The sequence below is a fragment of the Plecotus auritus genome, assembly GCF_963455305.1.
Source record: "Plecotus auritus genome assembly, chromosome: X".
Classification (NCBI taxonomy): domain Eukaryota; kingdom Metazoa; phylum Chordata; class Mammalia; order Chiroptera; family Vespertilionidae; genus Plecotus; species Plecotus auritus.
Window position 1 is genome coordinate 51625514 of NC_137784.1, and position 16208 is coordinate 51641721.

Consider the following 16208-nt stretch of genomic DNA (forward strand, 5'->3'; position numbering starts at 1 on the left):
TATATATTTAGGTGCTCCTATATTGAGTGCATATATGTTTACCAGTTATATCCTCTTGTTGTACCAATCCCTTTAGGATTATGAAATCGGCTTCATTGTCTCTTGTTATGGCCTTCATTTTGAAGTCTATTTTGTCAGATATAAATATTGGTACCACAGCTTTTTTTTATTTCCATTTGCATGGAAAAATATTTTCACATCCCTTCACTTTCATCCTGTGTGAATCTTTTGTTCTGAGGTTAGTCTCTTATAGACAACATATGTATGGGTAATGTTTTCTTATCCATTCAGCTACCCCTTTGTCTTTTGATTGGATCATTTAAGCCATTTGCATTACCCTTTTTATTCCTTATATCCGTTTTACTCCTTCTTTCTCTATTACTTCTTCTTGAAAAACTCCTTTAGCATTTCCTACATGCAGGTTTGGTGGTAATAAACTCCTTTAGCCTTTTTTGACTGTGAAGCTCCTATTTTCACCTTCAATTTTGATTGATAGTTTTGCTGGATAGAGTAGTCTTGGATTCAGTCCCTAGCTTTTCATTACTCTGTATACTTCATGCTACTCCATTTTGGCCTGATGTTTTTCTGTTGAGAAATCATTTGCTTGTCTAATGGGAGCTCCGTTGTAGGTAACATGTCTCTCTCTTGCAGCTTTTAAGTTCCTTTCTTTGTCTTTAACATTTGTCATTTTAATTATTATTTGTCTTGGTGTCAATTTTTGGGGGTTCATTTTAATTGGGTCTGTCTGTGTTTCCTAGACTTGTGTGACTTTTTTCTTCACAAGGTCAGGGAAGTTTTCTGTCATTATTTCTTCAAACAGGTTCTCTATTCCTTGCTCAAATTCTTTTCCTTCTGGCAGCCCTATTATGCAGGTCGCTGTGGCAGTTCTGTGCATTTGGGTGCATCAGGCCATGTCTACTAACTGGTTTCAAGCAGCAGGGCCATTTTTCTAGGTATACCAGGTCAGAGTGGGTTGCAGTGGCAGGTTTATGCATCTGGGCGCATTGGGCCATGGTGGCAGGGCTGGTCACACCACATGAATGCGGTGGGACCAGTTGGCCAGGAGCACCTGGTCTGTCATGGTGTGTGGGGGCAGCAGACCCCTGGGTCCAGGTGTCAAGGTGGTGAGGTGTGCTGTGCACTCCACTGGTGGAAGAGGCAGCCCAACTTGGTGCTGCTCAACTGGTGCAGGGGGCTGGCAGGGGTTGCTCAGGTGGTGTAGGGGGCAGGGTGAGCCAGGCACTGCTCCGCTGATGGAGGAAGCAGGGTGGACAAAACATCCAACTTGCCAATATGCCAGGGCAGGCCAGATGCTCCATTCATAGAGGGGGTCGGCCAGGAGCTCAGTTCATGTAGGGTCAGAGCTCTGCTTACCAATATGTCAGGGCAGGCCCCAGACACTGCTTGTCAAAGCATCTGGCCGGTACTCCAAGGCCCACAGTCAAGGCATACCAAGCAGCTATGTCTAGTCTGTGTGTCCAGGGGTTTCAGGTCCCAGCAGTGGGGGCGTTTGCATCCATCCTTGGCTTAGGGGTACTGGAGTAGGACCACTCCCTTCAGCCTACTCCCACAGAGGACCCTGTAGTTCCTTCAAAATGGCATGCTCTCCACTTTCAAGTGTAGAGAAATACCTGGCTGTGCAGTACACAGCAGCTCTTCTGCTGGAGCAACCAACCCCTACCACCTCCACTCCCCCTCCCCCACCCAGCTCCTTCTGAAAGATGCCCTCCCACACTCACACTCACAAACACTCTACTGCACACCTACTCACACACTAACCCTCACTCCAGTCCTGTCCTCTGTCATGTTGCTCCTGCCATTTTCTTAATTGTTTCTGACTCTTACATTTTTTCTTCCACTTTTGGCTGTCTTCCTTGATGATTTCATTTTTTGTAGTGGTATACTTTGATTCCTTTCTGTATATATTTTGTATATCTGCTACAGGTATTGTATTTGTATCATAAAGTTTACATAAAACATCTGTTCCATTGATATAGCAGCCTGTTTTAAGTTGCTAGCAAAGTAACAGACCACATACAGATTACACTTTTAACTTCTCCTTCCCCTACATTTTGTTATTAATATCATAATTTATATATTTTTAGAATGTGTATCTATTAACAAAATATTACAGCTATAGTCATTTTTAATAATTTTGTGTTTTAACTTTTATACTGGTCAAAAGTGATTTACACACCTTCATAGTATTAGAACATTCTCAATTTGACTATACACTTGTCTTTAGCAGTGAATTTTAAATACTTTTATGTGTTTCCATGTTGTTAGTTAGTGTCCATTTATTTTAACTTGAATAAAGTCTTTCAGAATTTCTTGGAAACCAGGTCTATTGGTAATGAAATCCTTCAGTATTTGTCTGGAAAAGTTTTATCACTCTTTCATTCAGAAAGACTGCTTTGTAAGGTATAGTATTTGTGGTTGGCAGGTTTTACCCCCTTTCAGTACTTATCCACTCTCTTAGGACATACAGGGTTTCTGCTGAGAAATCTGTTCATAGTGCTACAGTTTCTTTGTATGTGATGATTCACTTTTCTTGTACTGCATTCAAAATTCTCTCTTTGTCCTGGTATTTTGAGAATTTAATATAATATGTCTTAGTGAAAATCTCTTTATGTTTAATCTATTTGGGTTTCTTGGCACTTCAAGGATCTGGATGCTCATTTCCCTCTCCAGATTTAGTAAGTTTTCTTTCATTATTTCCTGAAATAAGTCCCCTCCCCTCCTCACCCTTTATCATCCTCTGCTCCTTCTGGGACTCTCATAATGTATATATTACTTTGTAGACAATGTCCCATAAGTCTCTTAGGTTTCCTTTACTTTTAATCAATCTTTTTTTTCTCTTTGTTCCTCTGACTGGATAATTTCATATGACCTATCTTTATGTTCACTAAGTCTTTCTTCTGCTTGGTCAAGGTTGAGTTGAAGCTCTTTATTGAATTTTTCTATGTAGTCATTGTGTTCTTCAGTTCCAGAATTTTAGTTTGGTTGTTTTTTATGGTTTCTATCACTTTCTTGGACTTCTCATGGGTATTCCTTGTCAGACAGTTCAAAGATCTCTGTTTCAATAGGGTCAGTTTCTGGTGTTTTATGTTGTTCATTTGAGGGTGTAATATCTATGCAATTATTGCTAATCCATGAGGCCTTGTGTTGTTGTCTCTTTGAAGAAGTAGGAAAATCTTCCAGTCTTTAGAGAGTGGCTTTGGAAAAGAAAACCTTTATCAGTCAGCACATAAGAGATTCTGGGTGGGCCATTTGATGAGATCCACAGGTGGACTTGCTGCTGGAGTTCTTAGGAAGGCTGATCCAAAGCCTAGGTCATTTGGTGGACAAGCCTGATGCCTGAATCTGCTGGGGCAAGCTTGCAGTCTGGGGTCATAGGGCTGGTGCATCATTGGGGCAGACCTAGAGGCTGGGTCCACAGGGGTATATCCTGGATACTGGGTCTGTGGTTACATCATGGAGACTAGGGGAACAATGGCTTGCCTGAAGCTTGGTGCCACAAGCTGTCCTGGTTCTGAGGCTAGCCTGGAGCCTGTGTCTGTGGAGGCCAGAAGGGAATGGGTTGGTACTGGGGTTCACTGGGGTAGGCCTGATGCTAGGGTCCAAAATGAAGTTGCATGTTCACTTCACTCTCCTCCCCTCAGGTACAGGGTAATTTTCTCAAACTTCACTGTGTGAACTTGGGGGAAGAGTGACGTGGGTAATATAAAAATGTTCTTCCTGCCATATGCCATGTACTTTTTTTTATTTTGTGTCCTACTGAGGTGCTATAATCTCTCAGCTGGCTACCATAGCTCTCATGAAGGTATTTTGATGCATGGATAATTGTACAGATTGATGTTACCCTGAGGGGACATGCTCTGGAAACTACTCTTCAGCCATCTTGCTGATATCATTCCTCCATTTTAGCTGGATTTGAAATTAAAATCTCAGAATATTCAGAAAGCACATGGCTCACCCATTTCTATGTATTGAGGTATAAATCTAAGAACATCTTGGATTCTCCACTGGCCTCCTAAGGGATCATGGTAACTGGCTTTATAGGTTTATCCTTATCCTATTTACTGCCAAAAGACTACTTTGCTCTCTGGGCATACATTTTTAAAACCATGGTTTGTGTGGCCCAGGATACAGGAAAAGTCTACATTTACATGGAGAAAAATGGCCACACCTCCACTTCTGCCTTCTTTGTGTCTAATTACTGTTAAGAAGCTAAAGGTGAATTTTAGTACTGACCTTCACTTTCATCTAGGGAAGAGGTATTATAGCCAAGTGTCCTTTCCCGCAGTAAGCGCTTCGAAATCGTGATTGGTTTGTGCCTTCTAGCTGTCACTCGAGGTGGAGGCACTGGGGGTGCAGCACTTTCCTCAGGTGGGCCTGAATAGATCTGTAAAAGAGGAATATTTCCAGGAAACAATTAGAAAGATCAAGTTTTTATCTCCCTATGCTAACTACTAGTTGATGCCAGCCAGTATCCTACCATAGCAATTCTAAAATGACGAAAGAAATGGGGGAATTGTTTTAATCACTCTAACTACCAGCAAGTCTTTGGAAATCTCCTACCACGTTCAAGGCACAGGATCTGGCATTTCTCAGTGTGGAGGAAATAATACAGACAAAAACTCCAACATCAGTAGTGGATTTTCCACTTACTGCCTGGGAAACCTTAGTCAGGTCACCTCCCATGTCAGAGACTTAGCTTCCTCATCTGTAACACAGATAGGGTGCGGTGATAATCAAGTGAAAACTGTTTGCATGAGTAGGGGTGGGGTGAGGAGATGATGAAAAATACCCACATGTACTCAATATTTCTGAAAGGATATCAAGGAAACTGGTTATATTATTTGCTTCAAGACAGTATTAATGAGTGGCTGAGGAAAGGATGAAGGAAAACTTATTTTCACTCCTATATCATTTTGATCTTTTAAAATTTCATACCATTTATGCATTACTTATTAAAAATAGGGCAAAAACAAAGTGCCTTGGAAAATGTAAAAAGTGTTGGATTAATGAGAGAGGGACTTTGATTAAAATTTTTATATAGTGTCTCACATTTTTTTGTGTGTGGAGAATGACATTTTGGCCAAAGAGTACACACTTTGGGAGGACACACATATGTGCAGAGGGAGGGAGGTGACCCTTATTCAGTGCAATAATGCAATCAACTCCAATGATTAGCGTAAAGAGAAATGTCAGAGCCCAACATTTTATCAGAAAAGAGTCAACATAGGCTGCATACTAGTAGTCACAGGGTTTATATGTTTGGAAATACAAGGCAAACTTGTGTTACAGCTGGATGATAGAGAACAATGCAAGAATATTCACAAGATAGTACATGTCTCAATGTCTCATGACTTAGGGAAGAGAGACTATGACATAATAGCAATCAGATGAGCTTTGAGACCATACAGTTTTGGGTTATATTTCTGGTTCCACTACTATTTAGTAACAATGTTATAAATACCTAAAATTTTGTGAGCATTTGCTTAGGCATTCTTATTCCTTGTTATTCATCAAATACACCAGGGCCTTTGCACTGATTTTTTTTAAGAGAGAGTAGAAGGGATGGGAGAGGAGAGAGAAAGAGAAACACTGACATGAGAGGCACATTGACTGGTTGCCTCTGTAGGCACACAAACCAAGGCTGGGAATCAAACTGCAACCGAGATACATGCCCTTGACAAGGAACTGAACCCATGACCCTTTGGTCCACAGTCCAATGCTCTAACCACTGAATCAAACTGGCCAGGGCTCCTGTTTAAGTTTTTTTTCTTCTAAGCATTCCTTATCACTTTACAGCATAGTATATGTGGTTATTTATTTATGTTGTTGTCTGTCTCCCCACTCAATTGTAAGCTATATGGAAGTATATCATCATGTTCACTGCTATATCTCCAGCAATTAGTAGAGTGACTAGAATTGCTGAGCCACAAGTCAAACACACTTAACATTAAATGGCCAAATTGTTCTCTGAAAAGACCACTATAGCTACTCCCATTTTCCAGCTATGATAGGGCAAAAGGGACTAGATTAATATCTTCAACCTGAAACAATTTTTAAAAAAAACTGGAAAAATACATGGAACAATGGTTTTTAAGTCATTTCAAATCTGTCAATGAAGGACAGTGATACATGAGAGACAGGAAAAACAAATAAGATGAGCCCTATGATTGGTCCACCTTATAGACTGGAGTCTGCACAACATAATGCATGGAGGGGAATTCAGAAGGAGCCCATCAGTCTCCTTAAGTTGATGACAATGAGTTGCAAGTATGAGGAGGGTAAAGAAGTGAGAGTTTTCAGGGCAGACTACAAGAGAGAAGACTGCTGCACAGAGAGTTCTGGAAATCTGTAGGGGTCCTCTTTAAGACTTTAACCGAATGCTGACCAACATATATGTGTGAGGCAAGAACCACATGATAGAATTGCAGGGAACAATACTTAAGATCACAGAGTACCTGGAAGAGTTCCTGTTCTCACCAACCACAATGAAAAATAGAATAATTCATAGGACACTGGGTAGAATACACAAAAAAGTTTTGCCTCATTAGTTAAAACACACACACACACACAAAAAAAAAAAACACCCTAGATGAAACACTATTCTTTTTCTGCCTAACAAACACTAAAAGAAATACTTTTAAAAGAAGTACTTTAAAAGAAAGCATCAAGGTGTTTTCAAGTAACTTAGTGTATCTCAGAAAATAGCTTAAGAATATTATTTATAGGAATACAAAAAAAAAAAAAAATGGCCAAGATCCAAGAAGGCAAAATTAGCAATGTGTTGCACCGAATAAAAATTACCAGAAATAACTTATACCTCTTTTCAAATTTGATGATTTTTATTTCTTTTTCTTGCCTAATTGCTCTGGCTAGGAATCCAATACTATGTTGAATAGGAGTACTGAGAGAGAACACACTTATATTTTTACTGATCTTAGTGAGAAAGCTGTACACCTTTGACATTTCAGTATGATGCTAGCTGTGGTCTTGTCATATATAGAGTGTTTTGTTGAGGTGCATTCTTTCAGTACTCAATTTTTTAAATATTTTTTTTATTATGAAAGGATGTTGAATTTTGTAAAATTCATTTTTTTGCACCTAGTAAGATTATCATATGATTTTTATTTTTAATTCTATTAATGTGGAATGTCACATTTACTGATTGTGTATATTGAACCACCCTTGCATCCCAGGGGTAAATCCCACTTAATCATGGTGTATTATCCTTTTAGTATGCTGTTGAATTTGATATGCTAGTATTTTGTTGAGAAATTTTGTGTCTATATTCAACAGATATATATGTCTGTAGTTTTCTTTTTTGTAGAGTCTTTATTTGACTTTGGTATCAAGGTAACTTTGGCATCATAAAATGAGTTTAGTAACATCACCTTCTTTTCAAATTATTTTTAAGTTTGAGGAGGACTAGAATTAACTCTTCTTTTAATATGGTAGATTTCATCAATAAAACCATCTAGTCCTGGGATTTTCTTTGTTGGGAGATTTCTGATTATTGATTCAATCTCCTTGCTAATTATTAATCTGTTTATATTTTCTGTCACTTCATGATTCAGTATTTGTAGGTTGTATGTTTCCAGGAATTTAACCTTTTTAAAAAATATATATTTTTACTGATTTCAGAGAGGAAGGGAAAGGGAAAGAGAGAAACATCAATGATGAGAGAGAATCATTTATCAGCTGCTTCCTGTAGGCCTCACACTGGGGATTAAGCCAGCAACCTGGGCGTATGCCATGACTGGGGATTGAACCATGACCTCCTAGTTCATAGGTTGGTGCTCAACCACTGAGCCACGCCAGCCAGGCTATCCTTCTTTTCCAGGTTGTCCAATTTGTTGGCATACAATTATTTCTAGGAGTTTCTTATTATTCTTTATATTTCTGTGGTATCACCTTTTCATTTTCAAATATTTGAGCTTCTCTATTTCTTAGTCAAGCTAAATGTTTGTCATATTTTATTTATGTTTTCAAAAAAAGCTCTTAGTTTCATTGATCTTTTTTATTGTTTATCTGGTCTCTAGTTCATTTATTTCTGCTCTGATTTTAGTTATTTCCTTCCTTCTGCAAACTTTTGGCTTAGTTTGTTCTCCTTTTTCTCTTTTCTTGAGGTGTAAAATTAGTTTCTTTATTTTACATCTTTCTTTTTCTTTAATGTAGGTGTTTATCTCTATAACATTCCCCTCTTAGAACTTATTTTGCTACATCCCATAGGTTTTGATACATTTTCCATTGTTTGTTTCTAAATATTATTTACTTCCCTTGACCCATTTATTTTCAAGAAGTATGTTGTTTGATTACCACCTATTTGTGGATTTTCCAGTTTTCTTTCTGTTATTAATTTCTGTTTTCATACCATTGTGGACAGAAAAGATGCTTGGTATGATTTCAATCTTCTTAGACTTATTAAGGCTCTTTTTGTGACCTAACATATTATCTATCCTTGATGATGCTCCATGTACACTTGAGAAGAATGTGTACTCTACTGCTGTTGGGAGGCATGCTTTCTATAGAGTTGCTAGGTTCATTTGGTATATTTCTAATGTGTATTGATTTTCTGTCTGGATGATCTATGCATTATTTAAAGTAGGGTACTAAAGTCCTCTACTATTATTTTGTTGTTGTAAATTTCTCCCTAAAGATATGTTAGGATTTTCTTTCTATATTTACGTGCTCCAACGTTGGGTGAACATATAATTTAACTATGATACCCTCTTGATGAATAGACCACTTTATCATTATATAATGATCTTCCTAGTCCCTTTGTACAGTTGTTGGCTTAAAGTTTACTTTGTCTGATGTAAGTATAGCTACTCTTCTCTCTTTTGGTTTTCATGTACATGGAATAACTTTTTCCATACTTTCACTTTGATCCTATGTGTTTCCTTAAAGTTGAAGTGAGTCTCTTTTATGCAGCAACTTGTTGGATCTTGTTTATTTTTATTTTTTTTATTGGTTGAAGTATTACAAATAGTAGTACATATGTCTCCTTTTTTTTCCCCATTGACCTCCCCCTAGCCTCCCCTCCCCCCAGTACATGCCGTTACCTGCCCCCCCCCCCAGTGTCTTGTATCCATTGGTTATGCTTATAATGCATGCATACAAGCCCTTCGGTTGATCTCTTACAGCCCCGCCCCCCCCACCTCCCCTGCCTTCCCCCTGTAGTTTGACAGTCTGTTCAATGCTTCTTTGCCTCTGTATCTATTTTTTCCCCATTTCTTTCCTTTAAAAAATCTTGCCTCTGCAGACTAGAAATAAACATATAATAACAAAAAATGTTTGAGTCCCAATTTCAATGTCCAACAGTTCTGAGTCACCGTTTCAATGTCAAACAGTTCCTTATGTGTACATGTCAGCAATGATATCTGGATGGTGGGCACATGGTGGCAATGCAGGTCTGACCCTCTCTGGTTTGGTCCTAGACAAGTTACATTTGACATATTAGTTTCAGGTGTAGAATATAGTGATTAAACACATATAGCTTATGAAGTAATCATACTGACCAGTCTACTATGTTAGACCTTGTTTTTAATTCAGTCAGCCACTCTATGCCTTTAGATTGAAGACTTTAGTCCATTTATATTTAAAATAATTATTGATAGGATTTACCAATTCCACCTTTCTGTATTTCTCATAAGGCAGGTCTACTGTTGATGAACTTACTCATCTTTTCTTCATTTGCTAAAGTCTTTATCTCTCCATTTCTGAAAGATGATTTGCTAGGTAAAATATCCTTGATTGGCAGGGTGTGTTTTTTTTGCACTTTGCATATACTGTGTTTCCCAGAAAATAAGACAGTGTCTTATATTAATTTTTGCCCCCAAAGACACGCTAGGTCTTATTTTCAGGGGATGTCTTATTTTTCCATGAAGAAGAATACGGTACACATTTATTGTTAAATGAAAATAAAGGAAATTTATTACCTGTATACGGTACGGTAGTACGGTAGTTGTCAACACAAACCAGACAAACTGTGAATCCTACAGTATCAAGAATTTACTCATTTATTCAATGACAATCATGTCATCATCTTCTGGAACATCATCATAACAATCCAATTCCTGAATTTCCTGGTGAATTTCTTGTGACTCCATTTCTTTCAGAATCAGTGGACCAAATCTCTCATGTTTAGCAACAGCACTGTCTTTAAATGAGTACTTCTTGTCAAGGTAGCCTGCTCGCAGTGCATTTGCAATGCAACCGTCAGTGATTTTCTCCCATGAATTCTTCACCCAAGTCACAACTTCCTGCAGTTTAGGTTACACAAAGTTTCCATGCTGATTTCTCTCCATTCTATTTTCAATGTAGTCATTAATTTCCATGTGCAAATTGTCTTTGAATGGCTTGTTTATTGCAATATCAAGAGTCTGGAGATAGGCCGTCATTCCTGCGGGAATCATTATCTGATCTATTTTTCTTTCGTGAAGAAATGTCTTCATGTCTTTAGCGCGGTGAGTGCTGGCTGCATCCCAGACTAGCAGACCTCTTTGGCTCCCTCGCATAACAAGCGGCAGCATTAAATCGACCCACTACCTTATAACTGCTTGTGTGGCCCAGGCTTTTTCAGTTTCAAGAATAAAAACGCCCAAAACATGTTCAATCTTTTCCTTCTTGCCCTTAGAAATGATTAAAGGTGGGATTTTAGTGCCATCCAGACGAATTGCCAAAATACAGGAAACACGTGCACTTTCTTAAGCAGTGGAGGGAATGTACGCTAAGGAGGCACCCTGCTGTTCAATTGTTGTTTGAGATGATTGGCCCATAAACACTGCAGTTTCATCCATAGCAATCATGTTGGAAAGATTGTATTTAGAGAAGTCAGCATCATCAATAAAGGACTTGAATGCAAGTGCTTGCTTAATAACTTGAGTATCTTCCAACCTAAACAATGTTGTAGATCTTCTTAAAGACAGTTCACTTCGCTGAAGGAAATTATCCAGCCAGTGTTGTGATGCTTTGAAGTCTTCGGGGGCTATGTCAAACTGTGGTGCCATTGCAAGGGCAAATTCTTGAATCTGAGCCCTATTCACAACCAAAGCCTTTGCTCTCCTGTCAACAACCCATTCACAGATCAGGTCTTCCTGCTCGGAAAATAACGCTTGCCGACCTGATCCACACTTGCGCTTTTTAGCATTTCCCTTGTCCACTTGTTCAATGAGGTTACCATACTCTGCTCGCCATTTTCGGACCAATTGGATACTCAACATCTTCTCTTTGCAGAAAGCAGTAAGATTTTGGCCCCAAGAGTCTTCCACGATTCCTTTCTTGTACTCCACGGAGTAGCTTTTTCTTTTTGCGCTCATTTCTAGGGGTAAAAAAAAAAGGAATTGGGGTATCAAGGTGGGGGGAGGGGGATCACTCCAAATGACACAGGGGGGATGAGAGGGGGGAATCAAAATGGCACAGGAGAATCAGAGGGGGGATTACCATTTTAGTAACCCCTTTTGATCCTCCTGTGTCATTTTGATTGCCCCCTCTGATCCTCCTGTGTCATTTTAAGTGGTCCCCCTCCCCTCACCCCTGTGCCACTGAACACCTTCACCAGATATCCCCCCTACCCCTTTATCAGACATTTACCCCCTGGGGCCTGCCTGGGGACTGTCACTGGGCTTGCTGGGGCCTGGATCTGGGCTGGAGCAGGGTCTGCCACTGACTGAGAACCTTCAGTCATCATGAAGACGGCCGCGAGCATCAGGTAGTGTCACCAGAGACAGACCAGCACTCACCACCTTCGCCACGTCCCGTCTGCTCTAATCCTCCTGTTCTTCTACACGCATCTGAGAAAGTCTCCACCTCTCTCCCGCCCCATGCTCACCGCTCACTCCAACCTCCGCTCCGCCTCTACACAGCAGTGATGTCAGGACTCCGCGTAATGTCACTGGTTGCTAGACGCCAGTCGGGGCGGCCCTAGCGACCAGTTTAAGATAAATTAATTTTCATTCTGAGACAGAGCCTGGGGGCCTTATTTTCGGGGGATGCCTTATATTTCACTTAGAAGGAAACCCATAGATAGGTCTTATTTTCGGAGGATGTTTTATTTTCGGGAAAGCACGGTATCATCCAACTTTCTTTTGGACTGTAAGGTGTTTGCTGAGAAATAGGCTGATAGCTTTATAGAGGTTTCCTTTATATGTGAGGTTTTTTTTTTTCTCTTGCTGCCTTTAAAATTCTGTCTTTGATTTAAGACTTTTTCATTATAATGTGTGTTGGAGATCATTTGGGGTTGAAAATTTGAGGTGACTTGTTAGCTTCAGATTTGAGAAGTTTTCAGCCATTATTTCTCTCCCCATCCACCCCTCCGTGGGAGAGAGGATATTTTTTCCATTGATTTTCTTTTCAGTCTACTTTTTTAAAATTTAAATTCTTAATTGTTTAAAGTATTATATGTGTCTCCTCCCCCCCCCCTCCCCCATTGACCTCTTCCTGGCAACTCTCACCCTCCAGCACATACCTACTGTTCTATGTCCATTGGTTTTGCTTATATGCATTCATGCAAGTCATTTGGTTGCTCTTTTACCCTCCCCTTCCACCCTCCCCTGACTTCCCTCTGAGGTTTGACAGAATGTTCAATGCTTCTGTGTCTCTGGATCTAATTTTGTTTATTATATTCCACAAATGAGTGAGATCATGTGATACTTATCTTTCTCCAACTGGCTTATTTTGCTTAGCATAATGCTCTCCAGGTCCATCCATACTGTTGCAAATGGTTAAGAGTTCTTTCTTTTTTACAGTAGCATAGTATTCCATTGTATAGATGTACCACAGGTTTTTAATCCACTCATCTGCCATTATTTCCTTAAATATGCTTTCTCCCATTACTCTCCTTCTGGGATTTCTGGAATTCAAACAATTAATAGATTGTCTCCTTTAATTAATCCCTTAACTTACATAGACTATCTTCACCATTTTTCATTCTTTAATTTTGCTCCCCTGATTGGATTATTTCAAATAACCTGTTTCTAATTCACTAATTCTTTCTTCTGTCTGGTTGAATATGATATTGAAGATCTCTACTGAATTCTTCAGTTCAGTCATTGTTTTTTAATGGTTTCTATTTCTTTGTTTTTTTCTATTCATTTGTTTATGCATTATATTCTTTAGTTCTCTATCTCTTTTTTCTTATAGTCCACTGAATTTCTTTAAGAGTATTATTCTGGCCCTGCTGGTATGGCTCAGTAGTTGAGCATCGACCCATGTACCAGGAGATGACAGCTTGATTCCAGGTCAGGGCACATGCCCCGGTTGTGGGCTCGATCCCAAGGAGAGGGTGTGCAGGAGGCAGCCAATCAATGATTCCCTCTCATCATTGATGTGTCTATCTCTCTCTCCCTTTCCCCTCCTCTCTGAAATCAATAAAAATATCCTTAAACATTTTTTTTCAAAAGATGATTATTCTGCATTCCTTGTCAGACCATTCCTAGATCTTCATTTCCTTAGGGTCACTTATTGGAGATTTATTAGTTTCATTTAGTAGTATTATTTTCCCTTTATTCTTGATTCTTACAGCCTTACATTGATATCTGTGCATTTGAAAAAGTAGACATCTCCTCCATTCTTTACAGACTGGCTTCCACAGGAAAAGCCCTTCAGAAGTCAGCCCACACTGAGATTCTGGGTAGGATGTGTGGTGGTGTACAGGGAAAGGCTTGCAGCTGGAGTTCTGGTGCAGGCAGGTCTGGGGCCTGGGTCAGCAGGCTTGGAACTTGGGTCCACAGGGAGAAGCCTGGTACCTGATTCTAAGTGGATGGGCCTGAGGTTGTGTTCACTTGGACAGACCTGGTGCTTGAGTCTGCAGTGATGGGCCTATGATCTGGGTTCAGGTGGATGGATCCATGGGGTGGTCTTGGCATCTGGTTCCACAGGGACTATTCTGGTGATGGATGGGGCTGGGAAGCCTGGATTCATAGCAACTAGCCTAAAAGCTGCGGCCATGAGACCTGGCCTGACACTAGGGCAAGCCTGGATCTTAGGGCCACAGAAGTAGGCCTGAGAGGTGGGGCCTTGGGGGCTAGCCTGGAGTTTGGGTCTATGGTGCCCAGCCTGGTACTAGGGCTGGCCAGAAGCCTGGCTTCATGGGATCTAGCCTAAAGGCTGTTGCTGGTGCTGGTGCTGGCCTGGAAGTGAGGTAGGCCAAGAGTTTGGATCCATAGGAGTTTTCCTGGAGCCTGAGCAGCAGAAACAGTCCTGGTATTGAAGTAGCCTGGGAACCTATGTCTGTGTGAGGTGGTCTAAAAGCTAGGTCTGTGGAAGGTGGTCAGTTCTGGAATAGGCCAGAAGTATGGGTTCAGGAGAGCCTACCAGAAGCCTGGTGACATGGGAGCAAGCCAGAACTTGGGTGAACCAGAAGCCTGGCTTTGTGGGATCCCACTGGTGCCTTGGGAGCTGATTGGAGATGTGGGAGCTGAGTGATATCGATATGGTTGAGGAACTTGGGTTTGCAGGAACCAACTAGGAATCTGGTGCTGCAGGATCCATCTCGGGTTATGGAAGTCATATGGGATCACAGAAGTTGGTGGGCTCCTGAATGAGCAAGGAGATCACTGGGAGACTGGAGTAGACACTGAAATCTGTAGGAGTTGGCCTGTTGCTGGGATAGGTCAGCACTGGAGTCTACAGTGAAGTCAGGTTCTCACTTCACTGTTCCCCCATGATGAGTGTGTACCCTCTGTGCTGGACTTTCAAGGTTTGGGAGGGGGTTGTTGGTGGTGATATAATTCTATCTTCCCTCCTCAATAAATCTTCTTATTTCTGTGCTTCACCCATGTGTTGTAATCCTTCACCTGGATTCCTTAGCTCTTGTAAAGATATTTGTGCATGTAGATAGCTAATCAAAGTGATGTTTTGGGAACAGAACCAGGGCTAGAAATTCCTATACTGCCATCTTGCTGATGTCATTCCACAGTCTGCTGACCTCCATATCTTCATATCCCATTTGCTCATTAACCTGGTCTCTGCCCACAATAATCTTTTGGAACTGTTTTATTGTGTTGTTGTTGTTTTTTAAGATATTCATACTTCCTTAAAATACATAAAGTATAAGATAAAATAAAGGAAACTTTCATGGATTAGAAACTACACTTTTTAAAAAAATTTTAAATTCTTTATTGTTTAAAGTATTACATGAGTCTTCTTTTCCCCCATTGACCTCTCCCTGGCCACCTCACCCCCAAGCACCAGCCCTTACCCCCCTACTGTTTGTGTCCATTGGTTATGCTCATATGCATGCATACAAGTCCTTTGGTTGATCTCTTACCCCCTCACCCCCCAACTTCCCTCATAGATTGTACAGTCTGTTTGATGCTTCTCTGTCTCCAGATCTGTTTTTTGTTCATTATATTCCACAAATGAATGAGATCATGTGATATTTATCTTTCTCTTAGTGTCTTATTTCACTTAGCATAATGCTCTCCAGTTCCATCCATGCTGTTTCAAATGGTAAGGATTCCTTCTTTTTTACAGCAGCGTAGAATTCCATTGTGTAGATGTACCACAGCTATCTAATCCACTCATCTGCTGATGGGCACTAAGGCTGTTTCCAAGTCTTAGCTATGGTAAATTTTGCTGCTATGAACATAGGGGTGCATATCTTTTCTGATGGTTGTTTCTGTTTTGTTGGGATACATTCCTAGAAATAGGATTACTGGGTCAAATGGAAGTTCCATTTTTAATTTTTTGAGGAAACGCCATACTGTTTTTCACAGTGTCTGTATCAGTCTTCATTCCCACCAGCAGTGCAAGAGGGTTCCTTTTTCTCCGCATCCTCGCCAGCACTTGTTTGTTGATTTGTTGATGACAGCCATTCTGACAGGTGTGAGATGATACCTCATTGTTGTTTTGATTTGCATCTCTCGGAGGATTAGTGACTTTGAACATGTTTTTATATGTCTCTTGGCTTCTGTATATCCTCTTTCAAAAATTGTTTTTATAACGATCACCACTAGCTTCCTAATTGTGAAATACAATGGGCACTTTTCAAGCCTTATTTTGACTTTGCCCCAACAATTGACATGGGTGAAAATCCTACTCTAAAATAGCCTTTACCTTTTAACTTTCTGCATGACTATATTCCTACTCTCTGAACACTGTCTAGTTTCTTTCACTGGCTCTTCCTAAAGGCTGATTTTCCCCAAGATTGTGTTCTCTGTCCTCTATTCATCTCACTAAAACTGTTAGAC

The 16208-nt window shown here is 40.2% G+C and overlaps 1 protein-coding gene across 5 annotated transcripts in view; it reads right to left on the reverse strand.

Annotated features, from left to right (window-relative positions):
• Positions 1 to 16208, reverse strand: part of OPHN1 (oligophrenin 1) — a 691171-nt gene that overhangs the window by 98296 nt on the left and 576667 nt on the right. For all 5 annotated transcript variants that reach the window (XM_080653524.1, XM_080653523.1, XM_080653526.1 and 2 more), the window contains exon 20: positions 4255 to 4405. In XM_080653524.1, the coding sequence (XP_080509650.1) occupies positions 4255 to 4405 (151 nt within the window). The remainder of the gene's footprint in view (positions 1 to 4254; positions 4406 to 16208) is intronic.